General features: G+C 35.1%; 1 protein-coding gene across 1 annotated transcript in view; it reads left to right on the top strand.

The window, feature by feature from the left end:
* The window catches only part of LAMA1 (laminin subunit alpha 1), a 186526-nt gene that overhangs the window by 94168 nt on the left and 67434 nt on the right, over positions 1 to 24924 (top strand). The window contains exons 22-36 of the mRNA XM_072604263.1: positions 1636 to 1772; positions 3090 to 3326; positions 5368 to 5511; positions 7498 to 7677; positions 9023 to 9208; positions 9693 to 9820; positions 11456 to 11576; positions 11695 to 11832; positions 14717 to 14835; positions 15777 to 15863; positions 16604 to 16797; positions 18079 to 18221; positions 20201 to 20296; positions 22025 to 22136; positions 22609 to 22771. Of these exons, the coding sequence (XP_072460364.1) occupies positions 1636 to 1772; positions 3090 to 3326; positions 5368 to 5511; positions 7498 to 7677; positions 9023 to 9208; positions 9693 to 9820; positions 11456 to 11576; positions 11695 to 11832; positions 14717 to 14835; positions 15777 to 15863; positions 16604 to 16797; positions 18079 to 18221; positions 20201 to 20296; positions 22025 to 22136; positions 22609 to 22771 (2185 nt within the window). The remainder of the gene's footprint in view (positions 1 to 1635; positions 1773 to 3089; positions 3327 to 5367; positions 5512 to 7497; positions 7678 to 9022; positions 9209 to 9692; positions 9821 to 11455; positions 11577 to 11694; positions 11833 to 14716; positions 14836 to 15776; positions 15864 to 16603; positions 16798 to 18078; positions 18222 to 20200; positions 20297 to 22024; positions 22137 to 22608; positions 22772 to 24924) is intronic.

Genomic DNA, 24924 nt, shown 5'->3' on the forward strand with positions numbered 1-24924 from the left:
TGTGATGCTTTACTGATGTTTTATGTGTCACATCAAGAGTTAACGTAAGGACTCAAGGATGTTGCAGTCAACGAATGGTCTGGTCTGTTCAGTTGGCGTTGAAATCTAATTAATTTCTAAGAATACTATTAAATTAAGTGCATAAAGGAAATAATTCATTGTTTCCTACATATTTTCAGTTATATTTTAAGTATTTTTATTAAGTCTTTCACGTAGTGGGTATTAATAGATATCTGCAGAATTAATGTTACAAAAATGTTAGCCTTTCCTGTTTACATATACCATCCAAGTTTCGTGTATAAAATTAATGAAACAAAGGTTAGTCCCATTAAAAACATAGTGGGATTCATTCTCTTTCCCCGTATTCAGCATAACATTTGTTTTATATTTATATTTTGTTGGAGTTGTGATTAGCCCACCAATGCAGAAATGACCTCTGCATTCCTGGTCTATAGAGAATCCACCCAATGGGCTAGAGTCCTTCCCCTTGCTCTTTTCATACTTTTTAATTTGAGCACCAGTGTGACTGGCTCATCACCTTTTCCAAAAATTATTACTGATAATATTTGTTGTCAGTGCATCTTACACAGAAGTCATCACTGGTAAAATTCTGCCTTCTCCAAACCACCATGCATTTTTCCATTGTCCTTTCAGTTCAGTTTTCTGTAAATTTACTTCTTCAAAGATCTTTGTGTTGCATGATTTAAAGTCATATCATATTACTAGGGAAATGCTTGTGTTCAAGAATTGGGCTTTTGCTATAGAGAGCAGTTTGAAATCTTGGAAACACTGAAATTTCTTAATATGTTATAAATGAGGAGTCATTTTAAAATAGAAGTTTGCAATTATCCCATAATTTGAAAATTATAATAATGATTTCTGCTAAGTAGATCATAGGATTTTAGAGTTAGAGCTGCAAGGGACTCAGAAGACATAACTGATGAATTTCATGCTTTTTTATATTACACATCTTAGACTTTGGAAGAATTTTGGCAATGTATACTTTAGTGAAAATGAAAAATGTTGGTTTTAGCTGTGTAACATAAAACTTCGAAAAGGTTATAGATAAATTGAATAGAAGGTAACAATGAATAATGGTTTCTAAGATTGTCCTACAAAGGCAAGCATGCCTTATTCTAGTCTGACTTCTCACCAAATTCTGCTGATTTCATTTCCAATTTTACATTATCTTCCTTCATTCATGTGTTTGTCCACTCATGTTTGAGCTGGTGTCATCAAACATCACAACTTTCGTTATCCTTTCTTCTTCAGGTCTCTAATAAATCATTGTCATATAAATCATAGGAATCATTTGCCAAAGAAAACCCCCTTCAATTTGTTTCAACTTTCCTACGTTCTTTCTTCTCTTGTCCTCATTACATCCTTCCCAACGAGCATCTCTCTAACCTTGAGGACTGATAGAAGCTTGTCTTACAGAGGGCTCTTTGAGAGAAGAGAAGACTTGTCATGTAGTTCCATTTTAGGAAACCATTGTACAATGACTATATTGTTTAAATTATTTAATTAAGTAAAACTGCTTTTCACTTTGGTTTACATTTTTTTTTCATTTTCATGAAATGACTACCTCTCCAAATCTTCACTTAGGAAAAAAAAATCCTTTTTTTCTTATTGCAGCTTGTAATTGTGCTCATACACATAATACCTGTGATCCAGAATCCGGAGAATGCATCTGCCCTCCTCATACTCAAGGGTTAAAGTGTGAAAATTGTGAAGATGAGTATTGGGGACATCATCCTGAACTAGGATGCAAGGTATCTAGTGATGGTTAGAACCATCAAAATGGCAAGCAAAAATTAATAAGTGTATATTTCAAAATTGTGCATCCCATCTGATATAATGATTATATACATACATTGTATGCAATTAAAGCCTGCCCTTTCTTAATCTCAAAGCATGTTTACTTTTGGAGCCTCAAATATTATTTAGATCCATTTATTTACTTATTTATCTTATCTACTAAGGTATTAAAATATTTTTAAGGTATGCTTACTTTTAAGTCAATTTAGCTTTCAGGAATCAAATCAGAAGGAAGAAAACAAACAAATCACCAACGACCAATTCATTCTCTCTTTGCATTTTGGCAAGATCTTATTGTGGACATTGAGGCTACCATGCTCCCCTCCTCCCAACGAATTTTGTTTCTAATTGATTCTATGTATCTCATAATATTTTTGAATATTTATCATGATGATGCAGCTAGCTGATGAAATGGATAGCATGCTGGGTCTGGAATCAGGAAGACCTGAGTTCATATCTGGCCCCAGACAATGTGTGTGACCCTGGGAAAATCATTTGACCCTGTTTGCCTTGGTTTCCTCATCTATAAAGTGATCTGGAGAAGGAAATAGGAGTCATGAAGAGTCAGACATGACTGAAACAACTGAACAATCAATCATGATTGATACTATAAAATGGATAGTTCAATTTCTTTTAGAGAAGGTACTAAGAAATTTGAGTTTTCAATATGAAGACTACACATTTTAATACCGTTATAGATGTAATTATGCAATGAACCTACTCTTTTGAGTGAAAAGTGAAGTAAATTGCTTCAATTTGAAGACATTTGCTCCATTGTGATACTAGATTCTTACCTAATTTCCAATAGTTAAAATATATGTGCTTCCCAGAGACTAGTGAAATGGCATCTTACTGAGGTCTGTATATTTGTAGGATATAGTTATCCTTAAAATTCTAACAGTTAAGCTTATTCTGTTTTGAAAACAAAAGAAAATGAAGGTCGGCTAATAACCTCAAGATAATTCTTTAGTCAATCAATCAATTAGCCAACAATTTTGCTTGTATTATTTTAAAACCAAAAATGCCTCTGCTGTGGATTAATCACAATGTTAGGGAAGTGAGACCGTCTAGGAGAGCCACAAATGTCCAGGAATAGTCGAAGGATTCTTCATTTACATAGAAAGCAAAGTTATGCCGTGGGAGATAGTAGGATAACGTTTTTCCTCTCCTTTGGAATTTTCCTCTAATGCTAATAATACATTATGACAACTCAAAAACAAGAAACAAAAACAAAAGAAGATCCATAAAACAATTAATTTTGTTTCCTTTAGGCCTGCAATTGCAGTAGCATAGGATCAACGAGTCAGCAGTGTGATTTATCAACTGGCCAATGCCCCTGTAGGCAGGAATATGGAGGCCAAAGCTGCAATGAGTGTGCTGTAGGTTTCCGAGACTACCCAGAGTGTGTATCCTGTGACTGTGAAGTGAGTGGTACAAAAAGAGACACGTGTGATGAGGACCGAGGTATTTGTAATTGTGAAGAAAAAACAGGCACCTGTTTTTGCAAGGTATCCTCCGTAAACAAATTTCCTTTCTCTTATTCCATTTTTATATTTCTTCCTCTTCCTCCCTTTCAAATCAACTGCATACTTTGAAACTTTTTGCTCAGGGGCAACTCATATTAGAAGAGTCAGCAGTAACTTGTGGGTCTTATCTAATGGAAACGTTGAGTCCTCTGTAACCTTAAACTCAGTGGGCACTTTGACAGAACAATGGCTGTCTTCTTTAAATGGGATTGTGATGGTTTATAACAATAGTCAAAGTTGACAGTACCAGTCTGAACAACACAAACTGACTTCTCATTTGTTCCATTTGGCTGAGTAGCTAATCTGTTGTGAGTACAAAAGAATAAAATAGATTACCCAGAATGCCAAGAAGATTTGTGGTTGAATAATGCTTACAAGTGCTGTCCTAGAACTGAAGAAAATTAGTGGATATTTTATATTTGATTAGAAAAGTAGAAAAGCAGTATCATATTTAGCTAACTGTTTCTACCTGTTTTGCATAGTAAGGATGCTTTTTTAAAAATGTCAGTTTGAAATCATATTTTATTTGTCATAAAATTCTTTTTTCCTAGGTAGTTAAAATAAAATGCCAAAGCTAATTTTGCTTTTAAAAAAAATTAAGTAGGACTTCTTAATTTCTAAAATACATGTAGTTCTCATCATTTTAAAAATGTACTCTACATTCAAGCCAAACTGGACCACTAGCTGTCTCCCAACCTTTATGTTTCATCTGCTGTCTTTGTACCTTCACAGAAATCATTCCCTATTCCTTAAGGGCGCTGTCTCCTGTCTCTGCCTCTCAATGTTTCTCTTCCATCATGGTTTTATTTTGGTGCCACCAAATATCTAGGTTCTAGATGTTAGGGATCTCTCCTGCTTCAGATTTCCTTTTATTTACTTATGGAGATAAATGTTCTATCTCCTATGTAAGTCTATCAGTTCCTTGAGGGAATGGAATATATATTTCAGTTTTGATTTTGTATGCTCAGCACATTCTCCAAGAATCATGGAGGGGATATAATAAATATTTGTTAAATTGAATTGAATACCTTGGAAGAAAAGTGAAAAAGAAAAGAATTTCACAGTGAATTCTTAGAAGAAAGAAAAAATGAGAATTGACACTAGGAGCAAATTACTTTGTTTTAGAGATAGAGCTTCCTTTACCTTTTCCAAGACAAATTATTTAAAAGGTATTTATGTATATTCTCCTCTGTTCTCTGTGTGCATGTGCTCTCTCTCTCTATATCTCTGTGTATGTGTGTCTGTCTCTTTCTCTGTCTTTGTTTCTGTCTCTGTCTGTCTCTCACATATACACACATGCACAGTATATTTAGCAAAATTCACAAAAGGGACAAGTTTTTCTTCTTTATATTTTCCTTAGTTGATTCTGTTGGTGAATACCTCAGAAACTGATCTATGCTTGTTTGTAAGACTTACTGTTTGATTTCCCTTTAGGATCTTCCATCTCTACTTTAATTATTTATATTTAACAGAGTAGTATGAATTCAATATAAAACTAGTCTGTGATAAGGATGACCTAATTTTTATTTCGAGTTTTGAAGCACATTTTTAGGCAGCACGATGGCACGATGGATACAGTACTGGACTTGGAGTCAGGAAGAACTGAGTTCAGATCTAGCCTCAGATACTTACTATCTAAAACACTTAACCTTTCTGCCTCAGTATTCTTATCTGTAAAATAGGGATCATAGTAGCACCTACTTCCCAGGATTATGCTGAGGATTAAATGAAATATTTGTAAAACACTTTGCAAAACTTAAAACACTATGTATTTTGGGGGGCATATCTTAAAGGATCAGAAACATTTGGTTTTTGAGTTAATCTATCATATTGGATTATACTTGTGAAACTATATCTGTAAAGGCTCATGGAAACAGTCATATGCTCTTAGGTCTGACTTTTGAAAACTTTAGTTGCTTAATGTTAATATCTTGGAGTTTATGCCCCTAATGTATATAATGTCTTTGGAAACATTTTTCCAATTCTCAGAGTAAAAGAGTTTGAATCTTTTTTTCTCCTTTAGGAAAATGTGTTTGGTCTTCACTGCAGTGAATGCAAGATGGGAACTTTCGCCCTCCACGATGACAATCCTTTGGGGTGCTCTCCTTGTTTCTGTTTTGGGATGACACCCTTGTGTTCAGAATTAGAAGGATATGTTAGAATCCCTGTAAGTAATATCACTTTACATTAGAATTTTGCGACTTCATGGGTAACTATTTTCTGCCTTTTTCCTTTTTTCTTCATAGCAGGAATGAGGGTGAAGAGACATCAAGGCTATTAAATTAAATCTTATTATTTCTGTCAGGAGGAACTCTCAGAGATTTGACATTTGGTGTTGCAGTCATTAAAACCTTTTATTCCTCTCATAATGGACAGTGGAAATAAAGGAGAGCAGAAAAAGACAACACCATATATTAGGAAAACCTTGAACTGGAAAACTGGAGAACAAGAACACCAACTCACTTCCTGACTTTTCAAGCAAGTTCTTCCATTTGTTTCCTCACCTATAATGTGAGAGAACTAGATGAGAATCTTGTGGATAGATGATCTTTGAGTTCCTTTCCTGATTAAAAAATTATGATTTTTTTTCTCCTTAGTCCTAATACCTCTTGACTTCTCTGTTGCATTTGATGCTATCGACCATCCCCTCATTCTGGATGCTTTTTGCCTCCCTGGGTTTTCATGGCATTCCATCTGTCCTACTCGTAACTGTTTCGTTCTCCCTTGTTGGGGTCATATTACATGTCCTGTCCTCCAATAAGGGGGCACCCCAGTGATCTGCTCTAAACCTCCTCTTTGTTTCTGTATTCCCTTTTTTCATGATGTCTTTGTGATTATTTCTTTGTGGACAGCTCATTTCTCCTCTGAGTTCCAGTCCTTTATGACCAGCTTCCTGCTGTACATCCCTACCTGATTGTTTCATAAGCATCTCATTCTAATTATATCAAACACAAGTTATTATCTTTCCCACTGCAACCTCTTTACTTCTCTATTTCGGCTGAAGAAGATATTTTCCAGTCACCTAGGTCTACATCTGTTCACTTGCACTAACCCTATTTAAAAAGTAGCCAAATTTTGTCTATCTTCCCAATATCTCTCTTATCCCCCCATTTCCCTCTTTTCACACAGAAGCTTCCCTCCTACAGTCAAGAATCATACCTCAAGTGAACTATTCTCCCAGCCTCCTGACTGGCCTCCCTGCCTGAAGGCTTTCCCCTCTCCAATCCATCCTCCATGTAGTCCTCAGGTTGATATCCCTAAAAAGGCGTGTCTGACCACGTTCTGTGGTCAAGAAGCTTCAGTGCTCCATTATCTCTAGGGTAAAATATAAACTCCTCAGTCTGGTATTTGAAGCTCTTTATAGTCTGATCCAACCTATTTTTCTAAACTTGGTGGACTTTATTTCCTTCCACACTCTCTACGTTACAGCAGTCTGTTTGCTATTTTCCATTTATAATGTTTTCTCTCCTACCTCTATGCACCTTCTGTCTTTTATGTCTGTATTTGTTTTCTCATCTCTTCCCTTGGAATCCTGGCTCTCTTCAAGGCTCAGGTAGCTCATTGCTACCTCTTCCAAGAGATCTTACCTCCTCCATCCTGCTGAGAGGGCTCCTCAAATCATTTTTTTTTATTCATCTCATATATATTTTTAAGATCTATGTACAAATTGTTTTTCTCCAGTAGACTGTAAGCTTCTTGGGGGTGGAAACTTATTTCCTTTGTACCCCTAGTACATAATAGAGCACCTGGCTTAATAAAGGATTATTGAATCGAATGGATTTTTATGATCCCAACCCATTCCATTTTCCTGCTTGTTAGCGAGTGAGATAAATTACAGTGGTACAGGAGGTTTGAAACATGTTAAAACATGATTTGGGGATTTCACTTTTGAGTTCTGCCCCCTTAGGTCATATAACTGATAGTTATTAATATAACAATTTATAGAGTGCAACATCCTGAAGTACTTTCAAGAATTTTAATCCTTGTGTTTATGTTAAACATGTCATTGCTTGGCATATTAATCTGACAAATTGGTTGTCTTCTATCTTACTGTTCATTTATTTATTTGCAAAACTCTTCTCTGTCCTTGAAATTCAGATGCATTATTCATTAGTGCTTGCAATCAAGTGGTTTCTTTTTCTTTGATATATAGATAACCCTCACCCCAGATCAGTCTATTCTGCGTGTGGTTTCCCAAAGCAATCTTGAGGGAACAATAAAGGGGGTGTATTACCAGCACCCTGAGGTTTTATTGGATGCTGCCACTGCCAGACAGCATGGGATTGCAGAACCTTTTTACTGGAGGCTACCTGATCAGTTTCTGGGAGACCAGGTAAGAGATGACATTTAGAGGCATTATAGGTTGTCTTGAGGGCAGAGAAGACAACTTAAAATTAGAATGGATAGATATAATTAGCTGACTTATAAATTAAGAAAAACATAATTTTTCCTTTATAGAGCGGTGGAACTTAAAAAAAAAAACATATAATACACTGTCAAGAATACAGAACTAAAATTTGAAAACCTCACCAAAGTTACTGGTTTTTATGTTTATTCTCTTTAGGCTAAAACTACCTGATAGCAATTTTTATCTAGATACAGCTAAATGTGCAGTAGATAAAGTGCTAGGGTTGGAGTAAGGAAGATCTGAGGTCCAATCCAGCCTCAAACGCTGTGACATTGGGCAAGTCTCTCTGTCTCTCACAGTTTCCCAAACTGTAAAATTGAGGTGATAATAGTACCTATCTCCCAGGATTGTCTTGAGGATCAAATGATATAATATTTGTAAAGTGAGTAGCAACAGGGACTCTCACATAGTAGGGACTTAATAAATGCTTGTTTTCCTTCCTATTATTCTTTAAAAGTGGCATTCGCATTTAGATTATATTGAGATCAGAAGTACATATATTTTCTCAAAACATAAAGCATTTAGAGTAAGTACAGATAAAATTCTTCCAAGAAAATACTTTTCTAAGTTAAAGGAACTTGAATATTGATTATTCATTATGAATATTATTCAGTAACCTTCATTTTGAGGCAATTCTATTGTCTGCCTTTTGAGATATCATCTAGAAGAACCATTGCTCTAGCCAGCCTTGGAGTTTATGATTAACCAGAAATAGATGGGGAAATTTTTTATGCACTTAAGTTTGGGTCCTAAAACTGTTTATCTCCATTCTTTTGATTAAAATGTAGTTGTGAACTATAGCTAAATGTTCCTGAGAACTTTTCCTAAAAAATCATGTTCCTCAGCAGTTATGTAATACTTAGTATGGAGTTCTCTAAGAAAAAAAGCTTAGTTTGTAACAGAGATTCATGGTTGCTTATTCAGTCCTTTTTTCTTGTTTTTCTTTATTATGGAAATGGTATTTGTCAAGTTGATGGTTAAAAAAAAGAAAATTTGGAGAGGAAAGTTTAAAAGAAAAAAGACTAACTTGTAAATAATACGAAATATTGGGGAATAAATATTGCATGCCTTTTAACATCTGACAGCTGAAAGACATGGAGAAAAGATATTATGCATTTTAAGAATATAACCTTGATGAAAGGCCTTTTAAAGTTAAATTCTGAAAATTTTATCGTAAGTTTAAAAAATAATGGCAGGAACTTTAAAGTGAAATATTTTGAAGTTAATACTCTTTTACAGAAGTAAATATACCAATTTATCTTTTGAACAGCTCATGGCCTATGGTGGAAAACTGAAGTACACAGTAGCTTTCTATTCATCAGATGGCATTGGGACTTACAACTTGGAGCCACAGATTCTGATCAAGGGTGGCCGCACCAGCAAGCTTGTCATTTACATGAATATTCCTGCTCCAGAGAATGGAGTGAGAAAAGAACAAGAAGTAGACATGAAGGAGGTGAATAAAATAAATAAAAAGAATCATTACATTCTTTAATAAATGTAAAACTATCTATTATCAATGTGTTGGTAAAATTATAGTTCAGGAAATAGGAAAAAAGACCAAGTGTGTCTCTCATGAATTGTGAACACTGAGACTGGGGAGGTATTTGGAAAATGATCTAAACTTTATAGCCTCAAAGAAATCTAAGTTCATTTTAATTAGGTTCAGTAGTAAAGGATTCTTGAATTCTTTTCATGTTATGATGGTCATTAGGGAATGAACATGGGCAAGAGGAAGGTCTCCAAGTCGAGCTTGAATGTGAGGATTGTTTAGTGTACACTGTTTTGGGAAAACTTGGCTGGTGCTGGGCACAGAAATACCTACAGATGGGTATTTTGGGGAATCATTAGGAAAGAATAATTCCTTTATGTGTGAATATGGCACTGGGAATTTTTTGTGTGTGAATTTTTCTTTGATCGAATATATTTCTCATCTACAGAATATTTGGAAATATTTTAACTCTGTGTCTGAAAAGTCTGTAACACGTTCAGACTTTATGTCAGTTCTTAGCAACATTGACTATATTCTCATCAAGGCCTCGTATGGTCAAGGATTAATACAGAGCAGGTAGGGCATTTTTAACTTATGCTTCTTCTAGACTTTCTAAAAATCTCTCTTCTCCCTGAGACAGAAGTAAAGAAAATGATTCTCTTTGTCTCCTGCCCTGCTTCTATATTTACCTAATGCTTTTCTTTATGTGTCTTATCTCTTCCTGGTTCTACCACTAATTAGCCATGTGACCATGAGAAAATCATTTAATTTTTAGAGACCTTAGTTTACTTACCAATAAAGTATTTGAGACAGGGGAAAGAAAAACAGAGGAAGTGTATGGTTTAAACTATCTTAAATACTCTTAACTCTAAATTTCCATGATTCTTTTCTATCATAAAAATGATAGTGAACATTAGCCCCTTTTTGACATGAAGTAATACGGTAACATATGTGAAAATCACCTGAAAAGTAAGTCTAGAAATAGAACTCAAACTGTATGACTAAGCATTTACAGAGGGAAATACTTTTTTTGGAGCCAGTTGGGGTTAAGTGATAACACAGCTTGCAAATATCTGAAGCCAGATTTGAACTCAGATCCTCCAGATTGTAGGGCCAGTGCTCTATCCACAACACCATTTAGTTGCACCTCTTGGGAAAAGTCATTTTCATGGTCCTGTGAAAACCATATCAAAGGACAACAGAATGATAGAATAGTCTTTTGTGACATTTAGGTGAGATATGTTGTAATCTGTTAATAATGTAATGTACAGAAATGCTGCACAATTATAAAATATTTAACAGCAACAAGATAGAAACGGTAATAATGGCCATTTCCTGGAATATTTTTTTTCCTTTTTGGGGGGGAGCAAAGTGGAACCCAATGAGAGAAATTCTTTCAGAGAAGTGTAGAACGAGCATTGCTTCTTCTTCTTTAATATATTAATCTAGTAATGCTTAATTTGTTTTAATTTTTTTTTTTGCCCAACCGGTCAACATCCCTAAAGAGCTTTAATTTCATTTTCCTTATATTGTTTGGGTTTTTTTTAATTTCTAAATCACTACATTTACTCTGATGGTAGTCTCTTGGGAAGGAAAGTCTCCCACATCAGGAGGAAAGCCTATGGTTTTCCGCTATATGAAAAATATCATTTTGTTGCATGTTAATTTTTTTTAACACTCTAGTATTTACAAACTACATAATTTTGCACTGACCAGCACCACATCAAAATGATGTCTCTAAGAAAATACCACTAAACTTCACCTAGTGCTGGGAAGCTTTGCTATATCATTGTTGATTTGATAATATTTGTAAGATTGCTACATTACGTCCTATAAAGTTTGGGGCTTTCTTTGACTAATGTTCTCTTTTTGTAGATTCAGTTAATGACCTCACATTATGCTTGTGATGTGATGATGTTCAGTCTTTTCAGTCGTATCTGACTCTTCTTGACCCCATTTGGGGTTTTCTTGGTAAAGATGCTGGAGTGGTTTTCCATTTCCTCCTCCAGTTCATTTTATAGATGAGGAAACTGAGGTAGACAGGGTTAAATGACTTGCCCAGGGTCACATAGCTGATAAGTGTCTGAGGACATTCAGGAAGAGGAGTCTTCCTGCCTCTAGGCCTGGCACTGTGCCACCTAACTGCTTTCATGATACTTGTATCGAAGTTTTGTTTTTTTTTTTCTAACTTCTTAATAACCTGTTTCTTAGAATTGCAAATATCTCAGTGGAAATTGGAGTACAGGCTGAAGAGATGCACTCCAACAGACAGGTCGCATACCTTTTGGAGAACTGTGACTGCCCTTCTGGTTTTGCTGGACTCTCATGTCAGGTAGCAAATAAGTGCTGAAAATGGTTTTAGCATTTTCTTATTTTGAGTAAAAATACTTTTCTTCACTATTACTATCCAGTCTAAAGAAGGCTCAAATCTCTTTTCTATCTCTCCACAGGATTGTGCCCCTGGGTACCACAGGGCAAAACTTCCAGAAGCTGGTGCCAGAGAACCCCGCACTCTGATAGCACCATGCATTCCATGCCATTGCAACAACCACACTGAAACGTGTCATCCGGAGACTGGAAAATGCCTGGTATGTGGCTTGTTCTCACCTGACTAGATTAAAGGTCTTTATTTTTTCACTATTATTGTCCATCTCTATCCATACACTTCCCTGTGAACTGAACTTCCTTTGCCTAACCCTCAAATTTGATGGTCATATCTAACAGAAAACCTTAATGAATGTGATTGTGCCGTAAGCAGAATGGAGATATCTTTTCTTTCTGGGTAATTTAATCATTTTATTAATAAGGCTAGCAGATTATTAATAAAAGGATGGTCATTTGACCATCTCTCTTAGACCAAAGACCAAAATGGAGATACCTTGTGAATTTAACTTTTTTATGGAATTTTTGCTTGCAGATATTAAAATGGTAGATTTTGACAATATGAGTCATTTGGTTTTTCATACCAAATATCACTGATTATTAATATTCAGGATCAGCCTAAGTGATTTGATTTGATGAGGAGACTGATCTCAAAACTGACTACCTCATTTAAGCCTTATAATATCAAAATTCTACCTTTAGAGATCAGTTTCTCTGTACAAAGCATAGCCTTCTCTTTGAAATTGCCTTGTAAAATGCCAGTATTTGGAGAAGATTACATAATAGGTAGTAAAAAAAAAATTTAAAGCCTTAGTTTGAGTTTTTATGAAATAGTTTTCCTTCAGAACTGGACAAATGCCAGGTAACATGATCGTCTTCCTCTCTAATGGTGGAAAGAAGTGCATACACTGGAAGTGTGAGGATAGCGAAGACAAAGCATCCTTTTAGATTCAAGCTTGGCTACATTATTTCTAATCCTGCATTCTTCTGCACTCCTGAAGTCTCCTTTTGGGCAATAATTTGTGCAACAATGTGGTAACGTGGCAACATAAACAATCATGATGAAAGATTCACAATGTATCCAAAATACAAAAAAGATGACAAGACATTGTCATTCTCATAAATTATTTTTAAAATCTTTATTTTAAAACAAATTAAAAGAACATGACCTGGGACTACTGGTCTTTCGTCTCCTTTTTTGTATTTGGTAGAGACTCAACGTGGAATAGTGGGTAGACGACTGGCGTCAGAGTCCAGACATCCTTCCACTGCCAGATACTGACTGGCTGGGTTTTTTCAATCTGTCATTGCTCTGGGCACTTCTCTATGAAGTTGCAGAAAAGATGCTAATAACTTGCATTGGTGGAGAGATTTCTTTATTGGGAATAAACAGTGTTAATGAAACTGCAGACCTCTAGTCCTTATCCTGTTAGATTTTTTAGTTCTTTCCATACAACAGTATTTTTCATTTTCTATCTCTTGTCTCACACTTCACTTCCCCTGTAATTTCAGAGGATGTTGCTAAGGAGTTGTGATGGTTAAAGACTTATGACTTGCTGTCTACATGGTGATAAACATGTCTTATTTCTAGTTGCAGATATTAATGACAAATCCTTCCATCAATAATAGTGTGATTCTATCATAATGTTATTAAACCTTTTAAAAGTAAAAATGATGAACTTGCTACTTTGAGCTTACTTCGTGCAGGTCATGTATTGTATTCACAGAGTCCTTAAATGAACTGCTTGATAAAGGCATTAGGTGTAAGGCAACCACGTGGCCCAATTTTTTTTGCATGCCCACCTTTTCAGAGTAAAATGTACTCCCAGGTTTCTGATAGTTTATTGGAAACAGCAAAACTTTTTTCTAGTCATCTCAGTTTTACAAATTATTCTTAGTCCCTTTTGAATTATTAAAAAATCTTTAATAAAAATTTGTAAAGATCACAATAGAAATGAAGTGAACATACCAGAAAATGTGAAAATGTATACAAGAGGGAAAAGATAATGAAATTAATGGAGCTTAAGATTCCTCTTCCTTTGCTGTGTGTTAGGAACAACAAAATATGCTGATACTGAGTATAGGAATGATAGTATTAGTTAACATTTCTAATGCACTTTAAGGTTGCAAAGTGCTTTACAATAATTATCTCATTTGAGCCTCACAACCCCAGGAGGTAGGTGCTTCTATTAACCCATTTTGCAGATGGGGAACCTGAAGCAGGCAGTGTTAACTGATTTGCTCAGTAACAGATCAAGGAAATATCTGAGGCAGAATTTGAATGGTCTTCCTAGCTCCACATCCAGTGCTCTAGCCATTATACCATTCAGCTGCCTATGATTAATAAAGAGCATACCTTTTAAGGATTTATGATTTCATTGGTACTTTCTGTGCCCACCATATTTCAGTTCTTCTTCATCGTAGCAGACTATTTGGAGAAGGGAAAAACAACCTTAATTGTCTCAGAGCTAACTTGCTTATGGTTGAACTTATCTGAGTTCATTCTTAGAAGATAGAGTCTATCATCAGTCTTGAGGCCCTTCCAGTTTGATATCACCCATCAGAGGCTACTGGCATATAGCCACTGTAACTCCAAGGTCACCTGAGGCAAGTCTGGAGTTTCAACTTCGAGCAACTTTCCTCGACCCTATTTTCTTTTTACACTTCCTTCTGTACATTTTTCAAACCCTGTTTGCTTCTTTCTCTTCCACACCAGACTCCTCTTTCCCCTGACAAAGGGGTGATCTTAAGAATGGCCTTCCCTTCCTAAGTAACAAGGTTCCACTGTTTGGTTCTTGGAATTAGTGAAATAGAATCTCTTAAATAGTTTATAACACTAATGCAGCATTTTGTATTTGCGTTGGAAATGTATCCAATTAGAGGAATCCACCATCTTGTTAGATTATTTTTGTAAACAACAAAAACTATATGTGTGTATACATACACACATTTCCATATTTTAATTACTGGAAAAAACCAAAACCCTGTTGAGGTGGTAGAGAAAGACTTTAGGGAAGAAAAAAAATCCATTAAAACTTACTTATCAAGTACTTATCTTTTTGTTATCAATATTTTATTTTTGGATAATAGAATTGCAGAGATAACACAGCTGGCCATCATTGCAATGTGTGTGCTCCAGGGTACTATGGGAAAGTACTTGGTTTTGTTGATGACTGCTCTCTTTGTGCTTGTCCCAGAACTAATGCCAGGTAAGTACGGGATGAATCAGATTGTAAATGAATGGCACCTTCACTTGTGTCCATAGTAGCTATTCACACATGGATGAATGGTTTGAAATTTTTATTGTTGATTCAAAGAATTATCATAAACTGGATGTCATTTATGCAGCTTAATATGCTCACCTTCTTTTATCAAAGATTAAATCAGATAAAAACATAAGTGTTTAGCACCATCTAAACACAAGAAGTTAGTCCACCTAAGTATACATTTTATTCCTTAAAGGATTTTGACAGTTTTACATTTACAAACCTGAAAGTGTCTGTTACTCCAATAATTTATTTAAGAAATCCACTCAAAGTTCAACTGTTCTTCTGAAAAGGTTTCCTAATCAATATAGATCAACCACTAATTAGTTAATAACTTTTTTCTAAGTTGACATATTTTTTTCTAAATTCATATATTTGTTACATATTCATTTAAGTATTTATTGAGAGTCTCCTACGTACGTAATGACTTGGCAGGTTGTAAATATCTCTGTTTACATTGATTACCTGCCTATTTATCTTTTCAAAAAATTCTTAAACCAAATGTCTAAGTGTCTGTCTAATATGATCGCTACAACATATAATATACAGTAGAAGTTGAAGGCAACATTGGATTTGTAGATTTTCTAGTCCTGGGTGCTTATGTTTACTAGTTTTGTCAACATGATCTTTTTGAACTTCAATTTCCTTCTCTATAAAATAGGGAGAATAATAATTCTTTTCTTCACCTACTTCTCAGATGAGATAATGTAAGTGAAAGTGTTTTACAAATAGAAGTTCTTGCCACTGTAACGCAAGTTATCCAACTGTCTCTCAGTATTTACTGTTAAGACCACAAAATGTGAATGTTAAGAGAAATATTTAGAGTTCAGAAACTGGATCTCTGAAAGCTCAAGAGCAACGGTCAACTCTTCTTCTTCCCCTAGTTTTAGTCCAACCTGTGTCCTGGAAGGTGACAATGATTTCCGATGTAATGCCTGTTCTCTGGGATATGAAGGACAATATTGTGAAAAGTAAGTTGAGACATTATCCTGTGATTTTTATACGTTTGCATAGTTAGTTCTGTAATGGGTCCATGACTTTGGAAAACATTACTTTATAGAAATTAACCATACATTGATATAATATAATTATGATTATTTTGAGAAGTATAATGTATTAAAATATAATAAATAGAGATGTCATTACTGAAATAGCTGAGGAGGCAGTTAAGTTTGACACATGCACTAATAATTACGAATGTTAACGGTATAAAGCAAAATCCTTCATTTTTTGGCCTGAAAAATAAATATCCTCCACACAATTTGCCTCCTTAGAAAATAAATATTAAAGAAAATGAAAGAGCCTACATTTTTGTATTGCTCTACTTGGCTGATGGATGATTATCAATTCTATAACTTCTGTGTTTCATTATTTTGAGATCTGTGTTTCCATCCATGTGACCAATCAAAGCAGGCCTCATTCCCTTCATGCCTTTGTATATAGCCTTCATAAGTTACAATGACCAAAATAAATGTATGACCGTTGTTTAGAACTTAGTTCTGCCGTCTCACAGATGGTAGGGCTGGCAAGGCATGCAGTCCATTGATTGAACTTTTAAGAACCAGGAGCGCCTTTATGCCATGGTATTGCTCAGAATGTTGACCAATTATTTTCACCAAAAAAACAAAATTAAGGAGGCGCTTAGTGGAAGAAAGCTGTAATAAGTTAGTAATTTGAATTGTGTATTTAGTCTTTTGTTTTCTTTCTCTAGGTGCTCCTCCGGCTTTTATGGAAATCCTGTAAAGGTGGGCGGTAGTTGCCAGTCATGTGATTGTGATCCAAATGGCTCTGTTCATGGTCTTTGTAACACCACATCTGGGAAGTGTATCTGTAAGCCAGGTGTGACTGGCCGTGCCTGTGATGAATGTGAACCAAGGCATATCCTGGTGGAAAGCAAATGTGTTTGTATGTGTTTTTTCTTTAATGTTTAAAATTTTTTAAATTTTTCTTAGGATCAGTTCAGCTTAGTAGTTTGTGGAGAATGGAATAGCTCTGATGGCATGATGTGTCTTCGGGATCTAGAAAGTGATTTTTTTCTTTTAAAAGGTAGTCTTCGATTAGAACAGATTCAACTTTCAGTGGGATATTGTTGAGTAAAGACAAGGGGTTCTGGGTTCTAAGGGGCAGCTAGGTGACCTAATGGATGGAGTATGAACCCTGGAGTTGGGAGGATCTGAGTTCCAATTTGACCTCAGACACTTACTAGCTTTGTGACCCTGGGCAAGTCATTTCACCCCAGTAGGAAGGAAGGAAAGAAACAAACAAGCAAAGGAAAGAAGGAAGACTAGAATAATTGCATTGATATGTTGTACAGAATAGAGTTTTGGACTTGTAGTGAAGAAGATCTGGGTTCAACTTCTGCCTCTGTCTCTTGGGCAAGTGACTTAATTGCTCTTAGCCTCCATCAGTTCCCTTAAATCTACTGAACTGAAAGTGAGTTCTTCTGTATTGGTGGAGCAAGTTCTTACACCAATGAATTCATGACTACTTGATATGTTGGTTTACTTCTGTACAGCCCTCTGGGAAAGCTATCAAGTTTCACATATTTAACTCACTTTTATAATTTATCCTGTGAATCTGTCAATGTAATCCACATGGAACAAAGTTTCAGTCAATTTGATGGAGGACAAACAATTTTTGTATGGCCATCTGTGCCGTCCAAATTCCCTACACGTTCTTCAACTTAATGTTACAGACTTTTTTGGTAAACACGATTTACCAGCAACAACCAAAAAGATCAGGTAGAATATTTGGGAGATTTTCTTCATGATAGTAACAAAGTCTTTGGAGAAAGTATGAATAATACACGAATACATGGTTCTCAGCTGAGGACTATTACAATAAGGAATTTTCTATGATTAAAAAAAAGATTGACAGTAATCTGTTCCATCAGCATTTGCTGAAAAACTGTGTTGTAATATCTGTCTCTGGAAGACCTTGAAATCTATAGCCTCATCATTAAAAAAAGAAAAAGTTTCAGAATTATTTGGAGTTGGTCAAATAGTAAATTTAGCTAGGTACAAGCAACATATACTGACATACTGTGGCAAAGAAAATTCCAATAACTTTTCCCCCTCAGTGATTTCACTGTGATGTTCCCTTCGGTCTTTTGTCTTTTGAGTACATTTTGAGATGTTTTCCCCTCACAAACAACTTTGAGCTAACTTAAGCATCTTTTTTCCTTAGCTTGTGACGATGAATGTGTAGGTGTATTGTTAAATGACTTAGATAATATCACTGGTGCCATTTCCTCTGTGAATCTCACGGGAATCATTCCAGTCCCACATGGAATTTTATCCAACCTGGAAAATGCAACTAGAAATCTCAGGGTAGGTGCTATAATTATTAATACTAATGAGAATTGTTAGACAAGAAATACAGACAGATCGATACATTGATTACATTATATTGATTGATCAATATCACAGGAAATCAGATCTATGCAATTAAATAATAATTAATTGTCTACTGGGCAGCTAGGTGGCACAGTGGATAGAGCATTGAGCCTCGAGTCAGGAAGACTCATCTTCCTGAGTTCAAATCTGGCCTCAGACACTTACTAGTTGCGCGACCCTGGGCTTGTCATTTGACCCTGTTTGCCTTAATTTCATCGTCTGTAAAACGAGTTGGAGAAAGATATGGCAAATTACTCCAGCATCTTTGCCAAGAAAACCTCAAATGGGATCATGAAAAGTTGGACGTAATATGATTGAAAACGATTCAACAAGAAATTGTCCATTGGTCTGTGAAGCTTGTTTAGTACTATGGAAAGTAACACATTAGACAGATTTTGTGTTTTCTAGGGTTTTTTAATATGCCAGAAGAAAGACCCGTCTTTTAAAATTTATTCCTCATAGTTTAGTTTTTTTTTTCTGGAGGCTGCAGATTACATTTTGGGAAGTAATAATAGAAGGACTTTTGAGTCAGAGATTCTGGGTTTGAATTCTTATTCCGCTTCTATGAGACCTGGGGCAAGACATTTAATCCAAACGAGCCTTAGTTTCCTTATCTATAAAATAAAAGGTCTAAAATAGATTGTCTCTAAGGCCCTTTGGTCGCAAAATAGACCTATTCTTTTACTTTAACTATGTTTACAGAAGAAATTCAGCTCTGGGTAAGAATGGAGTGATCTCTTCACAGAATCTATGGAATATGCCTTTTTGTGACGCATCTAGTTATACAGTCGAAATTACCTAAAGAAGGACATTTGAGTAAATGTTCACAAATATATATAGCTGTTGAATAATAATATAAAACATGGTCGAAAACCATTTTATAAACTCAGAAATTCTAAGTAAATAAAAACGTCTAAAAACTCCTTACATTGTCATATACAGGACAAATAATTCTTAGACTCTCCATTATAATTAGATTTTCCTTTAATTCGAAGAAGAATAGCTTCTAGGGTTATAAATATCATTCTGATTAGACAGGATTGATGTAATTTAATCTTTTATGTTTAGTGCATCAAATAAATTTTGGGGTTGAACTATCATTAGTACTAAGTTGGGATCATTGTTCTTATTGAATTATTTTTCAGTGCTTTCTGTAGCAGATGTCCTGGAAATTATATGTGTGTGTGTGTATGTATATATACATACACATACATACATATGTGTATGCAGATGTATCTACACATGTATGTTGATATGACGTATATGTCTATATATCTATAGAGAGATATCATATATGTTTATATTTGTGTATAATACATTTTTGTCTTTGGGTCACATGATAATTTTTTTTCTTTCAGTTAAATATTTCTTCTTATTTTGAGAATTTTTGTTTGAACACGTCTAGATAAAGCCATGGAAATGGTGATTTTTGAAAATGATAAATTTTCTGAGTAGGTTCCACTTCAGTACAACAATTTAAAGTACTTTCATCTGTTTGATTTACCCAAAATTTATTGAATGTTAAATATAGAAATGTTTGATTAGCATCTTATCAGTTTTATGAGTTGTTTCCACTCAAAATTTGTTTTTTAAAAAATATTTCTGCATTTTCAAAAAATTAATTTTGAAAGTCCATTTTTGTAGAATTGTTTTCTTCTGCCCAAGTTAATGTATGAATTGTGGAGAAAGGACCTATTAGTTTGAATTTTTGTTAAAATTTAAAACTAACAAAATGGAAATGGTGTAGCTTAAAAAAAGGACTTTGATTAATCTCTTATTAATGTAATTCTAGGAAAAGTGTCTGTAATGAAAGGAAATCAGTTATTTAAAAAAGAAGACTCCAATGAAAATCTGTTGGAGAACTAGAAACTTTTCATAGGAAAGTTATAATTTGTTTCCTTTGCCCCTTGCAGCAGTCATTAGTAAGTAATAAAATGGCAGTTTCACTGGAAAGGGCAAAAAAACAACTTGAAGGCATTTCAGAAGACACAGATAATTTGCAGAAAGAGGTGAGTCATGAAATCTTTTATTCCTTCTATGAAGATAGCCATGTGAGAAACATTTCTAGACCAGTGGTGTTAAACTCAAATAGAAATATTTACTTAGAAAACTACAAATTAATATTTTGTTTATGTTGAATTTTAATTTATTTTGTGAAACATTTCCAAATCACGTTTTAATCTGATGTAGAAGGGTTTTTTGTCTGCGTGGGTTTTAACACCTCTATTCTAGAGGAAGTGTCTCTCAACTCGGTGTTAAAGAAACTAATTTTAAAATTTATAATGCTGTTTTGTTGTAGTAGAAATAGCAAAGGTCTAGGATTCAGAAGATTTAGTTTCCTATTCTCACTGTTGTAGACTATTTGGATGACCTTGGGCAAGTTACCTGTTGAATCCTGGAATTTGTGTACTGGAATGACCTTAAGATATGTAGGCAGCTTGTAGGCATAGTGCTTAAGACTTGTCATCAGGAAAACCTGAATTCAAATTCCACCTTAGACACTTACTTGTTTGTGACCCACCCTGTGCCTCAGTTTCCCCATCTGTAAGATGGATTCCAACCTTCCCAAAGCTGTGAGGATCAAATGAGTTCATCTCTTTTGTAAGTTACTTTGCAGACCTTGAAGCACTATATAAACACCAGGTATTACAATCTAATGCATTCATTTCTACTTAAGTTCTCACAGCTCTCTAGCTTCTCCAGTATCAGTGTACATATTTGTAAAATGGGTTCTCTAAAGTTCATTCCAACTATAAAACTATATAGTCTTTGTTTGCATGAGGAAAGTATTTTACTTTCTCTAAGCCTCAGTTTCCATTCTCTGTAAATGGAGATAATACAATTTTTGCATTGCCTGTCAACCACACAGGGTTATGGTAAGGATCAAATTAGATACTGTATAAAAAAGATTCTAACATGTTACCTAGTGCTTCAATCAATCAATAAACTTTTATTTAATGTTATTCTGTGGCAGGAACTATGCTAGGCACTAGGAATACAAATAAAAGAGGGAAATAATTCCTATTCACAAGGAGCTTACTCTCTAATGGAAAAGTCAGCGGGTACATATAGGGGTGTATACACAATACATAAAAAGTGAATATCATGTAATTAAATTAATCAGTTAAATAGTTAAAATTAAGTTATTTGGAAGGAAGTACACCAACAGCCAGGTGAGTCAGGAAAGACTCATACAAGAAGTAGAAAAGCACAGAAAGGGGATGGAGGAAAAGACAGAAGGCCAATTTTGTTGTATTGCAGAGTGTAAGAGGGGGAGTAATTTTGAAGGGCATTACAAGTTAAATAAAGGAGTTTATATTCCTAGAGGAAATAGGCAACCACTGGAGATGGCTGAGTAGGGGAATGACATAATTATATCTGTGTTTGAGGAAAATTATTTTGGCAGCATTGTATGGGATGGACTGAGTCAAGGGAGGCCATTTACGTAGCTGCTACAATGATCTAGTTGAGAGATGCTGCTGCTAATGTAGCAACTGTTTAAGAGGAGAAAAACATTGGTCAAATGCAAGAGATACTGTGGAGGTAGAAACAGCAAGATCTGGCAACTGAATGGATATATGGGGTGAGGGAGAATTGAGGAGTTGAGGATGGTGTCAAGGTAACAAACCTGGGAAAAAGATGATGGTACCTTGAATAGAAATAGTGGAGTTTGGTAGAGTGAGAGATGTGAGATATTCTTTTTTAAATTAAATCCTGCACATTAATTTTTTTGCCAGCTCACTCAGGTGTTAGAGAGTAGCCAGCATTTGAATGTGGTCACGGAAAGAATGCTGCAGAAGAGTCAAGACTTAGCCATGTTTATCGAGAAGCTAAGGACTAATATAAAAGGTAGTATGTATAATGTTTAATTTTGGAGAGCACACCTGGTTTAAAAATGTATTTTATTGTATCTCAAAGTAGATGTGAGAACCAAAAATTTCACTGTACTTCCAAACTCATTCATATTTTTGACAACATCCCACTAAGGAAACCACTTTTTGTTTTATTTAAATTTGACTCCATGATTTGGTCAAAATATTAAAACTTTTTGAGTCACTTCTCATTTTTGAAATCTAAGTTTTCATGTTGTTTTTGCCCTCCTGGGAGTGTTTTAGTTCTTCATGTAAATAAGTACAGGATAAAGACACAAGGAGTTGTGTTATACCAAAATGAGGTATTAGGGGGCAGAAGTAAGCTAAACAGATTTTAATGAGGAATATGATTACTAATAAAACAGTAAGATCAAAAATACAGCTATTTTAATGATGTTCCCATACCATTGTCAATGACTTATTAACATTTCAACTCGTTTCCTTTATAGCCATCGTGGAGGAAGCAGCAGCCCTAGATAAGACGTGGAGTATCAATCAGCAGCTGCCCAATGCTACTCTGCAAAATATGCAAGAGGACATTGCATCCATGCTGGAAGTCCTACAGAAAAGGAATCTCATGCAGTTGCACCAGAATGCTACTACTGAGCTCAAGTAAGTCTCAAAGTGTCATTTAAAATCCAAGCAATCATACTTCTTCATCATGAACTCTCTTACTCTGGGTATGAAGAAAGGAAATTGCAAATGAGGAGAAAAGGGTAAGAAATTTTCACAAGAATTGAATTAATTGGAACAAGTCCTGATTTAGGAATGAAATAAAGTTTAGAGAGGATTTGAGTTAGAGAGACATGTAAATTAGGGAAATGCCAATTAAAGCTAAAAGTTTAGTACAAGCTAATATGTTTATTGATAACACATAACTCATTATGTGTCTGAGCCACATTGACAAGAATTATATGATTTTTTTTTTAACGTGGAAATCATGTGAAGTTTTTAGCAGACTATAAAATTTTTTTTGTTGGGGCCAAAAAAACCCCCACTAATGTAGCATTAAAGGAAATATAATGTTCAGAGTTAGGAAAACCATGGTCTCACAGGACTTCATTGGTTCATGCCTGTACTATACTTACTACTTCCACATCATAGGGATTAGGGTCAGAGCACCCCTACAATATGGAAAATCCATGTAAAATTTTTTTGGCTCTCCTTTCATACTAGAGTAGGTCTGATTTTTTTTTTCTTTTGTGTTTACAATACCTTATTTTAAAATTTGAGTTATAGGCATATTTTATGCATTTCTGAGTTTCTATACTTTTTCCATGTTGCCTCCTGACCTTTGCATGTTGTTGGTGGCTTCCATAAAACTCCTAAAAAAATTCCCATTTACAGTAATTTCTTATATTGACCTTCAGTATTTTGAAAACTTGATGGGGAAAGTTGCAGTGTGAAAGGCCTAACTATAGTTTGATTAGTTCCAGACTCTGATTTAGAAATTGACAAGTTGAAATGTTATCTGAAGGAGTTATCCAGGATGACTAGAGGACTCAAAAACATGCCTTCCAAGGCTGAATTTCAGGAAATTCTCATGGTTTTCCTGGAGTAGAGAAGATTTAGGAAGGACACAGCTATCATCTTTAATTTTTAAACAGGTTTTCCTAGGGAAGAAACATTAGCCTTGTTCTGCTTGGTTCTGAAGGGTGGAACTGATTCCTGTAACTGGTATATACAGGAATTATTCATTTTAAAAAAACCAAACACCTTCCAAACAATTAGAACTATCCTGTAATGAATGGGCTTCTTTGTAAGGGTGAGTTCCCCATGATAATCTTAAATCAGAGCTGAATGATCACTTATCTAGGGGTGGTAGTTGTATTAGGTAACCTGCAAGGTTCCTCTGAATGCTGAATTTCGTGATGTAGAATGTCCTTTGTGGGTAGAAGCTGGTTTTGTTTGATCTTTTATCTCCAGAACCAAGCACGATCTCTTTCACAAAGCAGGCACTAAAAATACTTGTAGAAATGAATTAAGTAGTAAGTAAAAACAAAGACAAAAATAAAATCGTCCATACCTTCAAGTAGCTCATGTTTTCCTTCAGGGACATAACATAGATCATAACTTATGAGCAAATGGAACATTAGACGTCATCTCTTCCAAACCTCTCCCTTTAGAAATGAGAAAACTAGGACTCAGAGAGACTCAATGATTTGTGACATGGTCTAATGGGTAATAAGTAACAGAGACATAATTTTACCCAAGTCATCTGATTCCCAATTCATCTCTTTCTCTACTTCATCACTCTACTATCACAGATAAATAATCACAAGGTAATTTTGAGGAAGTAGAGAATGTTAGTAACTGGGAGGGAGATCAGGTAGGCTTCAGGAAGTTAGCAGCTTGAGGGAAGGTAAGTTCTACTTTCCTCTCTAGGGATTGTACTGACTACCTATTTCATTTTTGTTGTTCTTGTTGAATCAAAATCACTCTGGGACCCCACTTTTAGAAAACCCTCCTTTCTCCATTAATTTCTTGTCTTTTATAGAACCCCAGTCATGTGAGCTAGCATAACAGAATTGGGTGCCCACAAAGTCAATGAACACGTTTTATCACAGATGATCATTTGTTTTAGACACTGAATCAATAAAAGCACACAATTCTTTTGTAGTAACAATGCATAATAAAATATTGCAACCATGCAGCCTCTCTTAGACTCTGGCAGTCCATAGAGAGCATATAAACTGTTCTGATCACAGGGCTCCTAGGGGAGACAGTATAATTCTTTAGGGTCCTCTTCCTGTACTGGGCAAAGG

This window comes from Notamacropus eugenii, chromosome 4 (genome assembly GCF_028372415.1).
Source record: "Notamacropus eugenii isolate mMacEug1 chromosome 4, mMacEug1.pri_v2, whole genome shotgun sequence".
Lineage (NCBI taxonomy): Eukaryota > Metazoa > Chordata > Mammalia > Diprotodontia > Macropodidae > Notamacropus > Notamacropus eugenii.